Source organism: Neurospora tetrasperma, assembly GCF_000213175.1.
Source record: "Neurospora tetrasperma FGSC 2508 unplaced genomic scaffold NEUTE1scaffold_81, whole genome shotgun sequence".
Classification (NCBI taxonomy): Eukaryota; Fungi; Ascomycota; class Sordariomycetes; order Sordariales; family Sordariaceae; genus Neurospora; species Neurospora tetrasperma.
The window spans coordinates 9,639,470-9,659,901 of NW_009799179.1; the positions used below are offsets into that span (position 1 = coordinate 9,639,470).

At 52.3% G+C, this 20,432-nt stretch overlaps 8 protein-coding genes across 8 annotated transcripts; 3 read left to right on the forward strand and 5 right to left on the reverse strand.

Moving 5' to 3' along the window:
* Positions 1 to 941: 941 nt before the first annotated feature.
* Positions 942 to 2,008, forward strand: NEUTE1DRAFT_93370 (uncharacterized protein; the record flags this gene model as incomplete). The annotated part of the gene is made up of 3 exons (XM_009859044.1): positions 942 to 1,235; positions 1,318 to 1,765; positions 1,829 to 2,008. 3 exons carry the CDS (start codon positions 1,051 to 1,053, stop codon positions 2,006 to 2,008), a joined length of 813 nt encoding a protein of 270 aa, XP_009857346.1.
* A 78-nt stretch (positions 2,009 to 2,086) lies between these two features.
* NEUTE1DRAFT_106645 (uncharacterized protein) lies at positions 2,087 to 2,305 on the reverse strand (the record flags this gene model as incomplete). The annotated part of the gene is made up of 1 exon (XM_009859045.1): positions 2,087 to 2,305. The coding sequence occupies one exon, from the start codon at positions 2,303 to 2,305 to the stop codon at positions 2,087 to 2,089; it is 219 nt and encodes a 72-aa protein (XP_009857347.1).
* Positions 2,306 to 3,389: 1,084 nt separating this feature from the next.
* On the reverse strand, positions 3,390 to 5,264 carry NEUTE1DRAFT_143519 (uncharacterized protein; the record flags this gene model as incomplete). The annotated part of the gene is made up of 5 exons (XM_009859046.1): positions 3,390 to 3,637; positions 3,700 to 3,839; positions 3,899 to 4,338; positions 4,408 to 4,733; positions 4,793 to 5,264. 5 exons carry the CDS (start codon positions 5,262 to 5,264, stop codon positions 3,390 to 3,392), a joined length of 1,626 nt encoding a protein of 541 aa, XP_009857348.1.
* A 1,391-nt stretch (positions 5,265 to 6,655) lies between these two features.
* Positions 6,656 to 8,541, reverse strand: NEUTE1DRAFT_93373 (uncharacterized protein; the record flags this gene model as incomplete). The annotated part of the gene is made up of 4 exons (XM_009859047.1): positions 6,656 to 7,494; positions 7,601 to 7,604; positions 7,850 to 7,925; positions 8,468 to 8,541. The coding sequence occupies 4 exons, from the start codon at positions 8,539 to 8,541 to the stop codon at positions 6,656 to 6,658; spliced, it is 993 nt and encodes a 330-aa protein (XP_009857349.1).
* Positions 8,542 to 10,409: 1,868 nt separating this feature from the next.
* Positions 10,410 to 12,118, reverse strand: NEUTE1DRAFT_126996 (uncharacterized protein; the record flags this gene model as incomplete). The annotated part of the gene is made up of 1 exon (XM_009859048.1): positions 10,410 to 12,118. One exon carries the CDS (start codon positions 11,955 to 11,957, stop codon positions 10,704 to 10,706), a length of 1,254 nt encoding a protein of 417 aa, XP_009857350.1.
* Positions 12,119 to 12,390: 272 nt separating this feature from the next.
* Positions 12,391 to 12,652, forward strand: NEUTE1DRAFT_143522 (uncharacterized protein; the record flags this gene model as incomplete). Its single annotated transcript, XM_009859049.1, has 2 exons — positions 12,391 to 12,509; positions 12,577 to 12,652. 2 exons carry the CDS (start codon positions 12,391 to 12,393, stop codon positions 12,650 to 12,652), a joined length of 195 nt encoding a protein of 64 aa, XP_009857351.1.
* Positions 12,653 to 14,640: 1,988 nt separating this feature from the next.
* On the forward strand, positions 14,641 to 16,362 carry NEUTE1DRAFT_151002 (uncharacterized protein; the record flags this gene model as incomplete). Its single annotated transcript, XM_009859050.1, has 2 exons — positions 14,641 to 14,709; positions 14,790 to 16,362. The coding sequence occupies 2 exons, from the start codon at positions 14,641 to 14,643 to the stop codon at positions 16,272 to 16,274; spliced, it is 1,554 nt and encodes a 517-aa protein (XP_009857352.1).
* A 1,817-nt stretch (positions 16,363 to 18,179) lies between these two features.
* Positions 18,180 to 19,471, reverse strand: NEUTE1DRAFT_126998 (uncharacterized protein; the record flags this gene model as incomplete). The annotated part of the gene is made up of 4 exons (XM_009859051.1): positions 18,180 to 18,820; positions 18,889 to 19,211; positions 19,281 to 19,389; positions 19,458 to 19,471. The coding sequence occupies 4 exons, from the start codon at positions 19,469 to 19,471 to the stop codon at positions 18,241 to 18,243; spliced, it is 1,026 nt and encodes a 341-aa protein (XP_009857353.1).
* Positions 19,472 to 20,432: the final 961 nt, after the last annotated feature.

The window sequence follows — 20,432 nt, forward strand, 5'->3', positions numbered from 1 at the left end:
AAAAAAAAGTCGTTGCTCCTCCTGAATGGCATCATGATGCTGTTTGGTGGGAGAAGGAAGATGATGGGCAGCTTTGGCCTTGTCGTCCTGTATATCTGTCCTGCCCTTGAAAAGAAATTCGCTCTGTAGAATTGGGATGTATCGAGCGCGGGGTCATATAATATAGGAAATTGAAACTTCCATGATAGTGCTGTTGCGGCATCTTGAGGTTGTCGACGAGATGATGCAAGTAAAAAGGTACCGCGACGAGATGTAAGAAGTGTCGAGTGACTGGAAATTGTTAGTGCAAAGTAAGCAAGTGGAGCGGGAGCATGGACTCGCTATCGTTATCGCTATCACATTAGGTAATGTCGAGACCGCGGGAAGTGGAATCCCCTGAGCCCCTTACCGTGGGTTCCCTGTTCCCCCGGAATGCCAGGTGGTTCCACCACAGCCGAGGGCCCAAACGGGGCGGCAGGCACCTCAGCGGCCCCAGTGAGCCGCGGTGGGTGGAGGGGTTCCATGACAGTTCCATGGGCCTGGGGAACCTCCACGGAACCAAGTGTCAACAACAACCTAAGGGAACTATCACAAGCCTCGTTTGATCCAATCACTGACTGACTGTCCTTTCTCCCCTGTCTCTAATTCTGCTGGTCTGCTGCATTGCTGACCTTCTATCAACACATCCTCGGCCGCGCGGATCTACGACTACTCCTCTCCTCTCTTGGGAGACCCTGTCCCGTCACACACATCGAGGCGTCGATCTACCTACCAACGCCATACCGAGTAACCACCTACATAGAGTCAGTCAGTCTGACCGAACATGATTACTTTGTGATTATTGCATCTGGATCCGAGTTTCCCCTTTTTGCGACAACTGCCACTCCTACAGAAGAATAAATTCGTCCCGATTCCCGCGCATAGACCTCCAACATGACACAGGACTCACCCTCTCTAAAAGACTTGCACGTCGTCGGCAACGGTGTCTCTTCAGCCTCGTCCACCACTTTCAGTTCAACTGCGCCCTTTCTCCCTTCAGAGACCAACTACACAACAACAAGTACAACAGACATGGCTACCTCATCGGTCTCCAAGATCGTCAGCCAACCTCGCAGCCTTGCCGAGGTATGCGCCGCCTTGCGCGCAAAGCTCCTTGCCTTCCTGGCTCTTCACTCCAACGATGAGACGGTACAAGGCACTCAACGACGGGCCCGTGATGCTATGGAGGTGATAGAGGAAGCCTTGCGTCGGTATAGGTACGTTGGCCTTCTCAGTTCCGTTACCATCTCATCAAGCTCGCTAGCTAACATGATGGCAACTAACCCAACCACCACCCAGACCCGAAGAACTCTCCCTCTCCTACAACGGCGGCAAGGACTGTCTCGTCCTCTTGATCCTCATCCTCGCCTGCTGGCCCGCCTCACTCCAACCGCCATCCTCCTCGTCCTCCTCTTCCTCCTCGATCTCGAACTCGTCAAAACAAACCCTCCCCCGCCTCCAATGCATCTACATCGCCCCGCCAGACCCCTTCCAAGAAGTCGAGGACTTCGTCGCCACCACCACAGAAGAGTACCACCTGGACCTAGCACGATACGCCCTGCCCATGCGCCAGGCCCTCGATTGTTATCTGGACGAGAAGCCCCACGTGAAAGCCGTGTTCATGGGCACGCGAAGGACCGATCCACACAGCGAGTTTCTAGCATCTTTCACGCCGACGGATAAGGGCTGGCCGCAATTCATGCGGATAAATCCCGTCTTGGATTGGCACTATGTTGAGATATGGACTGTGAGTTATGATACCCAAAACGCCATAGCCAAACACTTGCTGACACTGTATCGCTCAAAACAGTTTATCCGCCAACTCGACATCCCCTTCTGCTCCCTCTACTCCCAAGGCTTCTCCTCCCTCGGCGGGACAAAAGACACGCGGCCCAATCCTGCATTGGCACTCAACGCCGAAGGCAACAAGTTCCGGCCGGCGTACGAATTGACGCGCGATGACGAGGAACGGCTAGGTCGCGATCGATAGTCGATTCATTTCTCAAGAAACCACGATTTGCGAATTCACCATTACCGAGAGAGAAGAGCATATATACCTAGACCGTCCTCACCGAAGACGGAGCTTTAGTGAACTCAGGTTTATATTTTCGAGAGGGAAAGGAAGAGGAAGAGGAAGAAGAACTACAGGCCGAGCGAAGGGTAGTAGAGATGACAGGGCAGGAGCAAGAGTAAGAGCAGGAACAGGAGAGGAAAGAGAGGGGCTCTCTGCTTCCGAAAGACGGAACATACTACAACTACCATCTACATAGACAGCGTAGAGAAGCATGGCGGCGTTTTTAGAGCGTTTGTTTGTTTTGGATATATATCACAGCTTATTCATTCAAGAGGATTGTCTGCTAATCCGTTTCTGTGAATGTAGTGCTCAGCTTCTACGGGTTGAAAAAAACATGGCTTGACAAGTTTGAGTTTGAAACGGCACAGTTCTCAACAGTTTTGTGAGGTCGGGTACTATCAAACAAACAGCAGCTTGCCTTTTTGTGAAACTGTCCCTGTGGGATGTGATGCTGACTTGGTATCCGATGGTAAGGTTACAGCGGTTTGTTTTCTGCAAACCTTTTGGGTATAAAACCTCTCTATCCTCCCCCTTCCTCTCACTTTCCTTGTTTACTTTTCCCAGGTGGGCAACATGGTCTGGTAAGCAGAACCCAGCTAACTTATCAAAAAGACAGAAAAGTGAAGCACTCTGGATCGGAATCAGATGGGAGGGAGCCTATGTGGACGCTTGACTTGGTAAATTTGTGATGCTGGATTGTCGCCAGGACTGGACTTGGCACTGAAATCAGTATCATCACTCGATCATCACTCGATCAACAGCATTTATCAGCACCCGAGAAGACACGATCAACATTTTCAAACCATCAATTAACTTCAAGGCAACGCTATGCTACGCCTGGGTATTCCAACTATCCAATCGATCATTCCAACTCCTACGGCTTCCTGTCGAATCCAAAAAATCATTCCATCGAAATTCGAGCGCCAAATTCCATCTAGATATCTCAGCTCCTCGTATGGTTTCCCTCACCAACCCTGCCATCAAACGCTTGCCTATGCTGCTTTTCATATGGTTCCGATCCAGTTTGCTTCCCTTTTCTGTCTCCCCAGTTGCTTCGGTTCTACCTACTCGGTCATGTTGCGCCGTTACTTTAGAGCTAGGTACATGGATCCGAGTAGTGGCATGTAGAACCACAACCGGGGAGTAATGGGCGGATCGGAGTTGTTGTTTCCCTCTCAGGGATATCTGGTGGTGACAAGCGTCATGATAATGGATGGTAGTTGATAGTCCACTTTCCTTCCCTTCCTCCCTCCATCTCCTAAGAAACCCTGTCGATAACCAGGTCGAGGATAACCTATCAAGGCATCCTACGTCTAGTCAAAGCATCGAGGATGAACCGAAGGTCATCAGCGTCAATGTCGTCGTCGCTATCCAATTCGATGGGGCGGTTGAGGAGCTCCTCGGGGGCGTTGTCGAAAATGTCGCGGTGGTCACCGCCATGGAAAAAGTCATCATCCTCGGGGATGTGGTCGAGGAAGTGGTCGTCATGGCGATGATGGCGATGACGGTGGCGGCCCGGATCGGGTGGTGCTGGTGCTGGCGATGCTGATGGCCACGGCCATGGAAGAAGTCATCTTCCTCGCCTTCAGCCACATGGTCCGGAATACCAGCTGCCCGTCTCTCACGGATCCGCCTCTCTGGCTCGTGAAGGTCGAAGATGGGACAGGCGCACAGTGGTCCATCACCATGCCCGTTAGGGTGAATGAGTAGGCAGTGGTAGCAGAAGTATGTTTTACACTTGATACACCTGTAAGAATGTCAGTAACTCTTTTTTCTTCTAGCTTCACACGAGATGGGGGTTCTCACTTCACCAGGTTACAGCCACCATCTCTCTCGACGGTCATGTCGCAGGTTGGACAGGTCCGCCAGGCCTCATCCCGCCTCAGTTGTCTGAACTGTCGATCGGCCTGCTCCTCCGACTGCTGCTGCTCCTCTGTCCTTCTTCTGTGGCCAGGACAACGTTCTTGGTACCTGGCTCGGTGCGCCCTACCTTCACAGATGGTGCAGGTCACCTGTCGACAGTGGTGGCAGACGATCTCGGTCTCTGTGCGACCTTCGACGCCCGTGAAACGCTCCGGGACTAGCCAGCCACAGTCCACGTTCGAGCACCGCGTGCCCGTATGCTCCCTCTCCATGCGTACCTGCTCAGTACGAGCAATGTACTGCCTGATCATCTCGACACCGAGCAGCCGGCGGAAGCGCTCGTTGCGCGCTCGGACTTCCCGAGAAGGGTCCTCGTTTCCAGGCTCGTTGACGTGAACGTAGAAGCGGTTGCCGCAGCAAGTAGGAGGGAAAGTGTCGGCGTTGCGTCAGACGTTGCCGTCCATGGCGTTACTGAAAAACGACTGGAGGCATTGGCCACAGTAGTGGTGCGGATCTGGGGCGCAGGAGGTCGTAAGGACCTGGGAGCGTGGAAACTCCTCGGTGCAAACCGCACAGGGAACGAGGTCGTTGCCGTCGACACTGGGCTCTGGGACTGGTGCCGTGGCGGCGTTGACTGTGGTGGCTGTGGCGACTGGGGCTGCCGGTACTAGTGCCAGTACCTGGGGAACTAAGGGTCTGTTGACGGGCGTTCGGCGCGCTTCGACGGAATTGGCCCTGGCGGCCGGTACGTTACCGCCGTGCTGGCGGTTTCGTTCGTCTGTACAATCTAGCAGTTAGCTTCACGTTCTTTTTTGAGTTCCAAGGTTGGCTTCATACCTCTCCTAGTCACCTGTTCTAGGTGCTCTTCCCGTCTCCTCTCGGCCCCCATTTCCTGCCTCCTCTCCTGCTCGTGCCTATCCCGCCGAGCCTCCTCTTCCTGCCTGTTTTGTTGAGCTCGCTGAGCTCGACGCTCGGCTTGACGGGCCTCCAGCCGGTCTAGAGCAACCTCCCGGTCGATGCGATCGAGGAAGTGGCGATTGCGGCCGAGTAGCTCCTGGGCGCGGGCCCAGAGCCCTTCCCTCCTTGGAGGGGGGACTGGCGGAAGGGGTCTCGATGGTAGGTCCCATCTAACCATCGGGGGAGGGAATCGGAGAGGGGGCCACGGGTGCCTCCTCTCTTCCCTCTCAATGTGTGGAGGAGGTCTGTCAACTGGTTCGTCTCGGATGACGACTGTGATACGGGTAGGGCGTCGAGGGGGATTCTCCCGGCGGCTACTGCCCTCTCCGTTGTCGGTGTGGCGGCGGTACATCTCGGTAGATGTGGGCTGGTTGTCGTTTTGAAAGCTTCGGTGCTTGTTTCAAGGCAGTGATAGTAGGCGTGGTCGTAATCGAATGTCCGGGACGATGAGGAAAAGAAGAGGGAGTTTGGCCTGGATCTCCCTGGGCACTTGTAGAAACTGGGTGCCCATCTTTTCCGGGGTATTTTCATCCATCTAGAGCATTGGTGTCGTGGATCAGAGGCGTGAATTCGGGTGAATGAGAAGGGTGTACTGGCCCGGCCTTGTCATGGTGGTCGTACTGATGGAAAATGTCCGAGAGACACAGGACTCGTGAAAGATGAAAATCGAGGTGAATGGATCAAGAGGTTCCATCATCGCCGGCTGTGTATAAAGACTACGGGCTTGGGGTGTAAGTGAAGAGATGGTATGACCATATCAGCTCATCAATTTTTTGCTTGGGTCTTTAGTTGACACACTTCCTCGGCCTTCTGATGGAGCGCGAGATTATTGTTGACGATGACACATTCATCCCGAGCTACCCCTTGCGACAGTCCTACGCCCATCTTCCGTCTTGCATCAAATGTTTCTGGGATCCAGTAACCACATGTCAGGCATGTTGACTATTTCCCAAGATGACCGATGGACGGCCTCAGTGGCTGACAAGACGGGAGTTGATGAAGTCAACGTCTCCTTTTCGGGGGTGGTGAAGCGAAGTGCCACATACGTGGAGTCAAAGAATCGGAAATGCTACCCGGGGCAACAACGGCGCACTCAAATAGAAAGAAATATATATAAAGACGAAGAACGCGCTGTCATGAGAGCGAGTGTCTGTGTACGAAAGACTAAGATGACAACCGGAAAGGGAATGAAGAACCGCTGGCTAAATGTAAATCATCTCCCCAGGGTAGCTTCCGTGAACAACCTGTAGGTACGCTTGGTCATTCCCTTCTTTCCCTCTCAAAATACCCCGAGTCCCTCACATGTCTCGAAAAGAAGGAAGTTGCGGCTAACACTGCTCCTTGAATCACTGTTTCCCTCTCCCGTCTTCACCCCGTCCCATCGACAATCTCATTGCTCATAGGCCCTCTACTTAATTGTAGTTTGGACCAGAAACAGTGAGGAAACATGAAACAAGCTAGGACAGCCTTCGGAGCTTGACAATCCCAAAAGCGATGACTTGACGAATCTGGACACTTGAGCCCATCATCACTTCCAAAACTCGTTGATCGATGTGGTTAGTTGAGGACGCCAAAGTCACTGGTGATTCATCCAACAACTTGCAAGCATGAATCTGAACGCCGACAAATCAGACCAAAATTGGATTATTGATCAGTAACACCCAAGCTCCATGCGCTCTTCTATTATGCTCGCTTACAACGGGTTCAAGTCAAAAACAAAGTCACACAAATATTTTCACCCCCTTATACATTTCCATCCGCCCTTCCACTGGCCGGACCCATCTCAGCCTCCGAATCACTCCCACTCCCACCCCCCTCTGCCTCCTTCCCATCCACACATTCTTTGCCACTCTTTTTCTCATCACCACAGGCATCACTCAGGAACTTTCCACCCTCAACATCCCCCACCTTTTCCTTCCCCTCCCCCCTCGAAAACAAAAACATCCCACCCACCACCGCCTTCCCCCCTCCACTGACCGTCACCGCAACCGCACTCCCCACCCACCGATAAATACACGCTCCAACCAAACTGCCCACCGCCAAACTCACCAAAAACGCAACCCGTCTATTCCTCCCCCTATTCTCCTTCAGCGGCCTGCTCATCAAGCGCTTATCAATAACCAAATCCACCCACGCCGCCGTCGCCATAGCGGTGCTAATCTCCGTCATGTTCAGACTTCTTGACAGAACCACCTGACTCCCCGCCGCGGACGCCAAGAGGGCAATACACACTAGGGTTCTCGTGCCCGTAACGGCCTCCATGGTATCGATGCTGCCTGACTCGAAGAGGAGTTTTCCAGGGGTGTTGGTGTGGTAGTTACCAAACTGAAGGGCGGCGGCGATGAAGACGAGAGTGGTTTGGATGGTGTTGGTGACTAGAAGCCAGAGACGCCGGCGGGGACCGATCAGGTGGCCTAATTGGCCGGTGAGGTAGGCGCTCCCCAAGAAGAAGCCGAGGGAGGTGGCGATGTTGGCGGTGATGAACATGGAAGGGTTGAATTCGGGGAGGGCGGCGGCGAGGAGGAGGAAGACGGTGTTGCCGGTTTGGTTGGAGGCGAAGCAGTGGAAGTCGGGGAAGGAGACTGCGTCTGTTTGATGTCAGTATGGGATATTCGGCAGATATACATTATATGTATGTTTGATGAGGGAAAGAGGGATGGTGGAAAGGAAGAAGAGAAAACGGAAAACATACCTTGTAACCCAATGCAAAATGTCAAAAGAAGAAGTTGAATCTCAGCAAAGGTTGAAGGCACGACATCCTCATTGAGGTATGCCCATGTTCTTGAAGCAAGGGACTGCTGGGATGATGATGATTTGCTCGGTTGATGACATGAATATTTCGGACACCGGAACTCAGTAAGTGTATGACTCGGGTCAACCGTCTGGGTCTTTGGCGGTGGTGGTAGTGATGGTGGTGTCATCATGGTAGATAAACACTCGGTCTACTTCTCCGGTAGAGACACAGGATAAAGACGATGAGACGAACACCAAACTAGAGAGGTCAACGAAAGGACTCTCTTGTGTTTAATTCAGTCGAATCGAGTCGAGTAGAGTACCCCCTGTGAGGAAAATGGATGTACACCTGAAGTGGTTAATCTACAAGAACGCAAGAATAGTCCAACACAACAAAGAACAGAGTCGAAGAAGATATACAAAACCAAGGTTGGTATCACTGGACACCGACCGACAATCAAACAAACAAACAATTCTTCCCGGCCGGGCATCATCCAGGATCAGTAGAGGTACGTATTCAAGAATTTCACCGCTTCTCCGTACAAGCAGTCCTTCATGGTCCCCGACCAACAAGACTCGACAAGACAAGACAGACTTCAGTTGCTCGTCCTGTCAAGTTAGTTCCCGATCGGTATTTCTCCCTTGTCGACAATGCCCATGGTCCCCGGATACCTATGGTAAGTAGCGTACGTCGTATATGACTGGACGGCGACTGGGGACGGGACGGGTGGTGGCAAACCCTTCCCTTGACCAAAAAACGGGCCGGGACATGGGATGGAATGGGACGGGGATGGGATGAACGCATCCCGTATGGTAGGGAACATGGAGCCGTAGGGCAGGGCAGGGCAGGGCAAGGCAGGCACGCGGTTTGACCGACACCGACACCCGTCCGTCATTGTATTTGAGATTCCGATCAATTTTCACCGGGGCTTCAGTCCCTAGAGGTACCCTGCCTGATATGCAGTACATACCTAGGTATCGATTGGGACCAGCAGATAGGTAGCGAGGTACGCAACACTAGACTCTTTGGGTTATCAACGACTGGTACGGTACTATCGAGTTTCGAGGTACGATAACGCGGTGGTAGTCGGTGATTGATAGGTAGGTGGTAGACGGCCTGTGGAAAAGATATCGGGGACAGAGATAAAGAGGAGTGCCCGGTATCTGGTATCTGGGTACATAGGAGATTGACCGAGCGGTTCGGTATCAAGCATGGAAGGTCTTGGGAATCAGTTAATACCAATGGATATCATAACACATGACACATGTCACCCTTCCAATCTTTGAATCCCGCAGGCGGCAACCGAACCGGTGAGAAACACTTGCTTCGCATATCTCTAGGCCTCTTTTGGGTTTCTAGTTCAAGTTCATCTTCCATTCACGGCGGGGGGGAACAAGACCAAGGATCAATCGAATCGGTGTACAACCTATGTCTAGCATCCAACAGAAATCCAGAACTCGACCGCCCCAAGTCGCCTACCCTAGTGTACACTATGTACCTCACCGTCCACGTGCCAGTGGAATGCCTTCGTTAGCGTCGACGTGTACATACCTACCTAGTACACTACATAGTACTGTTTGTACTTGGGTTGCGGGAACGGAACGGATCGTCAACAACTGGAACACTCCGTCGTGGTTGTGTTTCCTTGTGGAAAATGATACGTCCATGGGGAGGGAGGTGATGTTCGAATAACAAGTGCAGTGGACCGCCCGATGGACCGGGCGACTCCCGTCAGGTCCATCCAGTCTCTCCCCGCCCCCGCCGCGCTTAACTTTGATGTGCGTCGGGGGGGAGGGGGCTCCACTGATGCCGACAAGAGTGGATCGGATATCGGCCTTCTCCACTTCTTCGCGGCTATCGGATGTCGGGGTGGGACGGGGACCGGGGTAGTGGAGCTACTTGGCTCCGGGGCCGGAGGGTGGTGAGGACCTGGAGGATGCTGGCTGTGGAAGTCTGCCAGGAAGCAATGAGCTCTTTTTTTCGTTCGTACATAGACTCAAACATCAAGTCACGGATCCTCTCCTCCTCATAACTTTAATGGCGAGATACTCCTTCCGGTCACTAACCCCATGCCATGCCAAAACGGCAGGCTGGTTATGAACCTTTGAGTGAAAGAAGGAAGAAGATCACCGATAGCCGCCCCGACAGCCGACCTTCACTTCACTTCACTTCCGCACCGCCAACTCATCTTTATCTTTCTTCGATGGGTCTTCCTTCGATCACCAATCTCCTTGCCCGCCCGACCTTTCCACGCCTGACCAATCAAAGACGGGAATGTGATGACTTTCACTTACACGATATCCTGCTCCTTCCCTTTTCGGAATTCTTTTTACTCGATCAGATCGGATCGGTTAGTTTCACCGCTGGATGGCTCAAAAGCCACGCACTGTCACTATTTTGGCGAGAGCAGGATCGGTGAGTACGAAGAATTAACTACTTAACTGGTCCAGCCAGTGAGTGGTGTTGCTGTTATCAATTGGTGAATTATTCGAGTTGAGCAAAGTCGTCATTTGACAAGAGCGAATCGTCGATAATGGCCGCGAGTTTATTGTAATCATGATGAAATTGACCCGGCTGTGTCATCTGATAATCTGAGCAGAGCATGCTTGCTGCTGTGGATTTCCTACTGCTATCGAGATCAGTGTTGCTCACGGTTGCCAGACCAATATCACCACTAATAATAGAGGAACTTTCACGCCCGTCACAAGAACACAGCAACATCAGCATGACCCAGCTGAGATGTACATGACAAACAAGAAACGCTTTGGTATCATCTCTATATGACTACATGTATATGAAAAGTGAACCCCAACGCTTTCCCTCGTTTGCGGTAAAATCCACCCAGGCAACAATCATGGGATACATATAGACCCTTGATCTTCATCATAAACCTCCTTTGGTATCTTAAAAAGAATCAAAATATTGACCATGCCCACAAGAGTCGCATGATGAGATAACGCCTGAACCCCGTCTATGGTAGTAGTTAAACCCGCTCTCAATGCCATTCATACGCCCGTTTTGTTTTACCAATCCCAGACAACAAACGACATCCACTTTTTAGTGAGTGCCGTTGACACCGTTGGAGACACCATTGGCAGCATCCGCAACAGCGCGCTCCAAAGCCTGGAGGACATCGGCCTTGAGGTCCTCAGCATCCTCAACACCGCAAGAAATGCGGACAAGATCATCAAAAATACCGACGGCCTCGCGCTGGGCCTTGGGGATACCAGCGTGGGTCATGGAGCTAGGAATCTCGCAGAGGGACTCGACACCACCGAGGGACTCGGCAAGAGTGAAGATCTTGGTGTACTGGCAGAACTTCTCAGCAGCAGCGTGGCCGCCGTGGATGCGGAAGCTCAACATGCCACCACCCATACCGTTGCGGTGCTGCTTGAGAGCAATGGCGCGGTGGGGGTGCGACTCAAGGCCGGGGTAGTTGACCGAGATGACAAGAGGGGAAGCCTCGAGGGCATGGGCAATGGCGGTCGCGTTGGTAGTGGCCTCACGAGCACGGAGATGGAGGGTCTTGGCTCCACGGTGGGCGAGCCACGAGTCAAAGGCAGAGGGGACGGCGCCGATGGCGTTCTGGAGGAAGGAGAGGCGGGCATAGAGCTCGTCGCTATTGAAGGCGGCAACACCCATGACCACGTCCGAGTGGCCGTTGATGTACTTGGTCACACTGTGGACGACGATATCGGCACCATGGTCTAGCGGGTTCTGGACGTAGGGGCTCAGGAAGGTGTTGTCGACCACGACCAGGATGCCACGCTCATGGGCGGCGGTAGCGACGGCGCGGATATCCACAAGGCGCAGGGTCGGGTTGCTGGGGGTCTCGATCCACACGAGCTTGGTGGCATCGGTGATGTGGTCGCGGATGTCCACCTCGATCTCGGGAGTGAAGGTAACCTTGACGCCGTGGGCCTTGGCAACCTGGGTGAAATAACGGTGGGTGCCGCCGTAGACGTCCGAGACCGAGATGACGTGGGAGCCAGCGGCGAGCGACTGGAGGATGTTGGCCGTGGTGGCACTGCCGGACGAGTAGGCGAGGGCATACTTGGCGTGCTCGAGAGCAGCAACCATCTTCTCAAAGTTGGCGCGGTTGGGGTTGCTGCTGCGCGAGTACTCGAACTCGCCGACGGGCTTGCCGACGGCCGTCTGGGCAAAGGTGGTGGAGAGCGAGATGGCCTCGATCACGGCGCCAGTGGCGGGGTCGTGCGGGGATCCCGCATGGACGGCGAGCGTACCGAACCCATGGACGGGCGAGGGAGCGCGGGGGGGAGTGGTAATGGGGTGGTCGCTGGAGGCAGTCATTTTGTCTGATTTAATTTGGCGATCTTGCTCGATTGGCGCGATTTGAGAGGGAGGGAGGGTCCGATTGCGCGGGTAGGGCGTCTAGGTACCGTCTAGCTGCGTAGTTGGTGTCGGTAGTTGCGGAGATGTGACGGAGATGGCGCCAATTGGTGATGGCTCGGTCGACGGTCGGCGTGGTGGTTGCGGTTTCGGGGCTGAAGATGGAGAGAATGACGGACTTCTTATGGGTTGTGCCTTTTTTTTTGCGGGCCGGCTCAATTGTGTGATGGAATTTGGCGATGGCGCAATTCAGGTTTTTTGCCGCGGATCCACCCCCACACTGTTTCTTTACTCTTTCTGTTTTGGGACTCAGCACTTGAATTACAATGGAAGTAGTGTAGAATCTGCGACTGTGATGAAGACGCTTTCTCTTTTATATCGACAATTGTTGGACATGGACGAAGCGGTCAACTCGAATGACGACTCTGACCAAAGTGTTGTCGTGATTGCTCAGCAGGATTGGGTAATCATTAGCACCACTGACACCATCGACGACCAACAGCAACCACACTCGTAAGCCAGCTACTGGCACTATCGAATGATCAACTAACACTCAATCGAACCGATACTGGCCGCGCAGAACGGCTTTTCCGAGCGGTCACAACAAGATGGGCGTTCGTGGCTTGGGTGAGGCGCGCATCTCAACCTTGTCCTAGGCCTATTTCTGGTACCCTATCTGGTCGTGTTGTCGGCTTCTGGCTGGCTACACGATCTTGACCGAAAGTCCACCGTAGTCTTTTTTCGAGGTGCACATGGCAGTGCGGGAAAACCAAAAAGAGAGCCATTGGAAGCCATGGAAATAGGTAGGTAGGACTATGGCGGGATGCATGATGTCGGTGTGACACGCAACGGCACTGTTGTGTAATGTGTAATACCTGAAGTAGTGTAGTGTATCCTGAATCTTGATCCGATGATGGATGACTTTCATCCGATCGATGGCCAAGTGTTTTGAAAGTTTAATATTTCTTGGCGTAAAGTCTATGGCAACTTGCGACGGCTTGGAATTAGTGTACATGAATACGCCTTGCGCAAAGCCAAGAGAGACTCAAACACAATTGCGCCCTTGTCATTGCATTGATGACAAACGAGTCCGAGGTGTGAGGCTGCTGACATATGTCTCTGTAGTTACTTGCCTTGGTAGAGAGATCCTCGAAAGGGTTTGTGACTTTAGTGTATCAAGATCCCAATATCAACGTCTCCCGTCTCGGCCCTGAGCATCAAAGCAATGCTTGGTGGTAATCGTGCTTCCCCATTCAAATTCATGTTCAACGCGCCGTGTTGGCAGATCACTCCATCATTCAGACCCGATAGACCCAACAGCGTGGACGTGGGGTAAAAAAGGTCAGATCAGAGGGATGCTCATCGTGTAAGCCCCGCGGTAAGGGATCATGGCGATTTCCCACGATTTACAGTCTACGTTTCCGTGAAGCCGGCTGTCGAGAAACAAAAGGCAACGGGATGGGATTGTCGAGTCAATTTGGCCAAAAGGTGGAGGGGACCCAACTGGCGATTGAAGAGCCTATCACAACAAGTCAGTCAGTCCTCACCCACCATGGAAATCGGACAGCATGGATGCTGAGGGGCCCAGAGGGTCCACTGAATAACCTCAAGAAAGGTACAGCTTAAGGACAGCACGTGTGTCTCATCCGATGCTTCTACACGTGTAGAGTGGAAGTATTTTAGCGTAGATGAAGGTCAATCCGTGCGTCATCAAATATTTCAATGCTCTTTTTTCGGATATCTCACCCAAGATACACAGACTCTCTTGTGCAGGGAACTCGACCATTCACGCCCTTAGCTGTCACTGCCCGTTTAAGTACAATTGACCCTATTCACAGCCGGACATGTGTCGACGGAACCTCTGACAATCCGACTCGTTGCACATTTCTCCCCAGTTCCCCAGGTTTTGGCAGTCAGCCTTGAATAACCACAGGAATGAACCGCTGAGCCTATGGCACGCGAGCTGCTTGCCCTTTACGAATTGGCTGGAGACGGGTGGCGGCACATGAGCCAATGGGTGTTTCCAGTCTCGATTCAGTCTCACCTGGTTTGTGTCTTTTCGCTGGTTGATATGTACCAGGCAGTTGCCTGTCAAAACTGCATCGTATCATTGAATCTGTCACTGCCTACCTGGAGGAGGAACATTCCGTACATGTAACGAAGCCATCCCTCCACTTTCCCGTGGCCCTACGCTACACAGTACACACAGACGGCAGACATGCCCATTGGCGGTCCCCTTTCCCCGTGCTTTCTTGACAAATGATCGTCCCGTCATTCTCTCCCTGCGCTCCACAAGTAGCGGCCCCACTCGGATCCGGTCCATCAGTTGGGAATGGCGTCATTTGATTGGCCTAACCAAAGCCCTGGATGAACGACGAGCAACAACTACGGGGTAACGACGGGGGCATTGACGGGGACGGGAATTGCGCGTCCGTCACCGAGATCCTCCTCCCAAAGTCGATTCTTCGTTGTCTCTTGATTCTCCGGTCTCGTCAAAAGCTTCACCGTGATCTCCTCGCCAGTTCAGCCCGACAATTGCAGTCCAGCTTCCCGGCCACCGTAATATGGAATCCCGGGTTCTTCCAAACCGCCACCAAAGGCATTAATACAATAAGAGATACCTTACAACAACCAAAACATCAAGATGCCTCCGCGTCGTTCCCACAAAAAGTCGAGGGCAGGTTGCCGCCGTTGCAAGTCGAGGAAGATCAAGGTATCTACAATCCATCGAAGAACAAAATAGCCAGACATCAAACATGGCTAACCCTTACTTGTTCTTCCACCTCCATCTAGTGCGATGAGGTGCATCCTCGATGCGGCAACTGCGTCAAGCACGGCGTCCCCTGCGACTTTGAACATCCCGAAATCATCCCCGAGCTTCAAGCTGCCCAAACTGCCTCCGTATCGAGTCCGTCGACCGCCGCCGGAACCCCTTATACTCCGGCATATTCTCCCGGCGCCGAGTCCGTATCGAATGCGTCGACATCGCGCTTCCAACGAGCACCGCCCTTGTGCCGCTCACCACCCTCCCAAGCTCTCTCGACAACCACTCCGGTCGCCCACCGAATGCTCGAGTTGAGATTGATGCATCACTACACCGCCATGACATGCAAGACTTTTACCTTCACCGCCCCCACCACGGAGCACATATGGAAGATTACCGTGCCAGGCATGGCTTTTTCGGGCTCTCAACACCTCACAGATGCCATTCTCGCCGTCGCCGCCCTTCATCTGCGAAGTCAATCCCCAAACGACAAAGACCTAGTCCGCGCTTCGCACGCATACATGGCGGCCTCTCTGGCCGAATACAGCGCAACACTTACCAAGGGCATCGACAGTACCAACGCCGAATCCCTCTTCCTAACCGCCTCCCTCATCGCTTTCCAATCAACAGCCACCCGCGTCTTCATGAAAGACGAATTGAACCTCGCTCAAGCAACCGGGAAGTACACCGAGGATTTCAACAAGCAAGGCCGATATTCAGCAGCTGGGTGCTACTCGATCCCCTTCTCGTGGTTCCACTCCTTCCAGGGCGTCAAAGCTGTCACCGCCGCCTCCTGGCAATGGCTACGCACCAGTCCCGTAGTAACAGAGGTGATCAACTCCCAAGTCGTCTTGCAACTCGACCTGGGGCTTAACCGTCCTACCTTCTTCGGCCATCTTCTAGATGATTTGAGTGAAGAGTTGGAAGAAATGGCCAACCCCTCAGGACCAGCATCATTACACCCCGATTCACCCGGACAACCCTTTCAACAGCGCCGAGTACCTGCTTCCCCAGAACTGGTGACCAGCACTCGCCAAGCATACCAGCATGCCGTCGCCGTGCTCAACTGGGCGCATAAAATCCCCCATAAAGGCGCGCCGCTAGCGTTTCCAGCAACTGTATCCAAGCGCTTCATCGAATTGCTAGAAGAGCGCCGCCCGCGGGCCCTTGCTATTCTCGCATGTTTCTTCGCCCTTCTCAAGTCCCTCGACTCAGTATGGTGGCTGCACGGCATGGCCCGCCGAGAAGTGTTGGGCGTGGTGTCTCTCTTCAACAGTGACTATTTTGGCCCAGAGGCCTACAGCAAATGGTGGCCGCACCTGGAATGGGCGATGCGGATTGCGCTGTACGAAACGCCGGACGGCAGCTCGACGATACCCCCTGAGGTGTGGGGGGCAGATTGGTACGCGGAGGAACAGGCGCTGGAGGGTCAGGGTGGACATAGCTATTACCGGCATATTGAGTTGCTGTGCCAGACGGGGAACTCGACGAGAAGCATTCCTGAGGTTCCCTGAGTAAACAGCCATTGATAAGAACGTGACACAACCAAAGGTGACGGACGGTATGAAGACCAAAGCGAGGAGGCAAAACCCCGAGAACAAGAGGAACACACGCCTAAGGACCACCGCCGGTAGGTGGTCCCTTTATATAGGCTTCCGGGAATACGAATACGATCCAAGTGGGACACTGGTTGATATCTATTGGTGTCACATACCCGGACGGCGGGCGTTGCCGGACGCAGACGTCAAATTCCGCGCCTATCAAACCGGCGGAACCGAACCTAACCGAGGAGAGGAGCAGATGTGTGGCTTCCCCCTTCTCGTAAGAACGCCATTCCAGCACGCTGACAAGGCATCACCAAGTCGAAAGAAGAACGTCAAACACATATAACTTTGACATAGACACGCGCCAGGATGGGGCGCCAAAGATTGGAAAGAACATTACAACATCATTGTCTTTTTTCTTATTAAACCATAGCAGAGGCGTTGAGGGAAATTCTTCACTATACTATATTAAGGAAACGAGAAGACATAGAAACGGGGATCTGAAGAAGGGGGGTGATTGAACCCGGGGTTGGGGTGGCGGAGAGACTTTGGAAGCTGGAAGTTGGAAGTTGGATGATACCCATGTGAAGAAGAGATGATGGATTGGAGAAAGAAATTTCATGAAGCTTTGGATGCTCTTTTTCTGTGTGTGTGCATGTGTCTGGCCAGAGTCAGAGAAAGGACATCGGATCGGATCTGGGATCTGGGATCTGTTCACTTGAACAGTCAGATGTGAAACTCCTATCTAGCTACTATATTGTAATGGGTAGGGATTTGGATATCTACTGCATTAAATACAAATAAAATACATGATCTCAGCTGCTCAGGATGGAATGAGAAGACTCTATCTTATGCCGATCCCATTGCTTCTAATCAGCTTCAAATCTCTGTAGGTGGCCCAGCTCTAAGTGTCTCGAGAGATTTTTGTGGTAACTTGTCTAGAGAACATAATGTCGAGTCTTGACTCCTCGGTGAGACTAGCTTTAGGTTCAGTTCAGACAAGCATAGGGAAACTAGGTAAACTCATAGTCAAAAAACTACTGTCCCCCCTTACCATGTTGGATATGTGGGGGGGGGGGGGGCCACTCTACCTACCAAACACAGTTCCTAGTACAGGCATTTCTTTCATAGGTAACCTTGCAGTCAACAAGATGTAATTGATCATTCTCGGCATGGACATTTGTTATCCTTCTTGATTTAAAATCAAATCAGTTTGGAGACTGCCTCACCAATAACCCCATCTAGGCGTTACCAAGCCGAGGATAGAAACACTGATTATTCTAGGTCTGTTTTTCCCTATAGCTGTATATAATCATGAAATTGTTTCGTTCCTTTCTAGGATCATAGATAGTTGAAATGTAGCAAGGTAGGTATCAAGGTACAATAGGGAAATAGGGGAATAACATGAGTGCCATGTGATAGTAGGCAGTGTGGTGACAATACTAGTATATTCTTCCAAAGAGAGCTGTAGCATGGAATAGCTGGTTTACGAATGAGAATGGCAAGACAATGGAACACACCATCGAGTTTGGTGATCTCTATAGCCTAGCCAAACTCGGTCGGTCGGTCGGTCGGTCCTATGGTCCCAGTATTGGGTGGTATAAGTAGCACGTAGATACTGGATGTCTAGGTCTAAGATTTGTAACATCTACCATTTACCGGCTTTAGCAAGTCAATTTCACAAACAACCCATCCATCCATAACTCCAGCATTTGGCTTTACTTCTTTTGGATGGTCTGATCTGATCTGGCTTCAATGTTCATCTTCCCCAAGAGCAGCAGCAGCAAATGATATATGATATAATGTAACAAAACTAAAAACTCCCAAAAACGCCTTGTGTCTTGGTGGATGATCGCAACAGTTGTGAGAAAAAAAAAAACGATTACACCTCCTCCTTTCTTCGCCTTATTCTCCCCACTCCCTATTCTTGCTCAACTCAAAATTCAACAACATCCCTCGCCTTCTTCTTCCTCGGCCCCACGATCCTGTCACTGACCTCCTTGACGCCCTCCATCGGCATGTCCGCATCATCAAAGTCCTCATCCACCACATCCCTGCTCCTCTTGAGACCCTTCATCTTTCTCGTCTGCAACTCGCTAAGATCCAGCTTGCCCATATGGATCCTACCAATCTTGTCACCGATGCTATCCATGCTGATGTTCTTCTTGGTGCGCTCCTCGTTGGTCTTGGGCTTGCGCATCGCCTCCTTGAGCATGTCCGCGTCGGGCTGCTGGAGACGGCCGAGGCGGAAGTCCATGCGGGGACCGTGCTCTTCGACTTCGACTCGGGGGAGCTTCTGGCCGGAACGCTTGGTGCGGATCAGGTAGGCGCGCAGGTGGAGGGTGGGTTTTGTCGAGGGGTCCGAGGGGTCGGTGGAGGAGGAAGTGGGCTCGTCGGCGGAAACGACAACGCAGTACTGCAGACCCTCGACGTCGATCTTGTCTGAGGGCTCGCCGCGGAAGAAGTCGATGAGCATGGATTTGGCGGTGGTGAAGGCGTTGGGGACGGGGGATTCGCTATGGTACTCGGTTAGCTACCAACATTCACTACTCCTTCCTGTATATCACAAAACCGGGGGACATACAAAGCAGTACCGGCGAACACCATCAAAGGCTTGGTGCCAACGGGCACCTTCTTGGTCTTGAACTGGGCGATGCTGCGGAAGGTCTCGGGGTCGAGGTAAAACTCGAGCATGTCGAGCATCTTGTAGTCGAAGGTACGGCAGAAGGTGATGGTGTGGGGTCTCTTCTTGCTGCTGGAGCCGAAGAGGATGAGCGAGGTGTCGTTCTTCTCGGAGAAGAAGGTCAAGGAGCTGGCATCCTCGAAGGGGTGGACGGGGTTCTTCTTGTGGAAGCGCTTGGCGTGGGTTTGGCGCAGCGAGTAGAGATCTTGCATGGCATCTTGGGTCTGCGGACTGTATTAGATTTTGATGATACCATCAAAATAGGAGGAGAGGATATGGAGGAGGCGACATACGACTTGGCTGCAGGTAGTGCCGCGAAGGAAGAGGGCGGTCTTGGGGTTCTCGTTGAGCTTGGGGGCACGCTTCTCGAGCGCCCTCTTGGAACGGGCTGTCCGCGGCTTGCTGTGAGGGGGGAAAAGGACTGTCAGCTATCGTTCGGTATGTACCATTGTCATGATCGATTGACCTACACTTGGCGGAGCATTTCGGCGGTCTGGTTATGCGATAACGGTAGTGGGTGGATTGGGTAGCTATCGCAAGGTGGTGATGTGGACTGGGGACTGTCTCCTTCACCTGCAAATCGTCGTCGTGATGATCGAGCAAAGAAATTCCAGAACGGCGCTTATCGATAAGAGGAGACCTTGAACTCAAAATTTTGTGGGGCGGGTGGGGTCAATGTTGTCCGCTCGTCCACTGGGCGCTGGCTTTCCCCTGCCTGTCGTTCAGGGGTTCACGGGCTGTTAGGTTCCATTTCACGCCTCAACGTCACTGCAACGGCAACCAAAAACATTTCCATTTCTGCCGTCTCATCGGCACAATTAGGTTGGTGATAAGAGTCAACCTTGACCTAGTTATTCTGATCACTCGATAATCACTTGCTCTTTGGAAACAAGCATTGAGCAGATCAATTGCCGAGTCAGCAACATCACAAAACTCTGGCATCACATTCACAAAATTGGCACAGTTGAGAACACTCCGAATATACAAAAGCTGTCATATTGGGAGAGTGTTTTCTTACACTCCGGGTGCACAATACGAATTTCTTGAAACTTGTCTACTCTGATTCAGAACCAAATTTCTCCAGTTATTGCTCCCGGCGAGTATCAAGAATGCTCTTATCCACCTACTACGTACGTACATGGCCTGTCTTGCTCTAACACCATGAAGCAGTATAGTAAAGCTACTCTCACAATGACCCAACATCATCTATTTCGCCATGTCCTCTCTCTCTCGTGATCGTCTTGACCGGACCATACATGTAGGATATCCATCCAACCTGATGAGACTCCCCGGTCTCTTTCCCAATCACGTCCAAACAGCCCGTACCCATCCATACTTGCATTGTACAACCTCCGGAACGCACATTTTTTGTGATGCCTTCTTTTACCGTTGTTCCATAGATCCTCGGCACTTCTTTCACCGCCTCCGCCTCCGTCTTCACTACT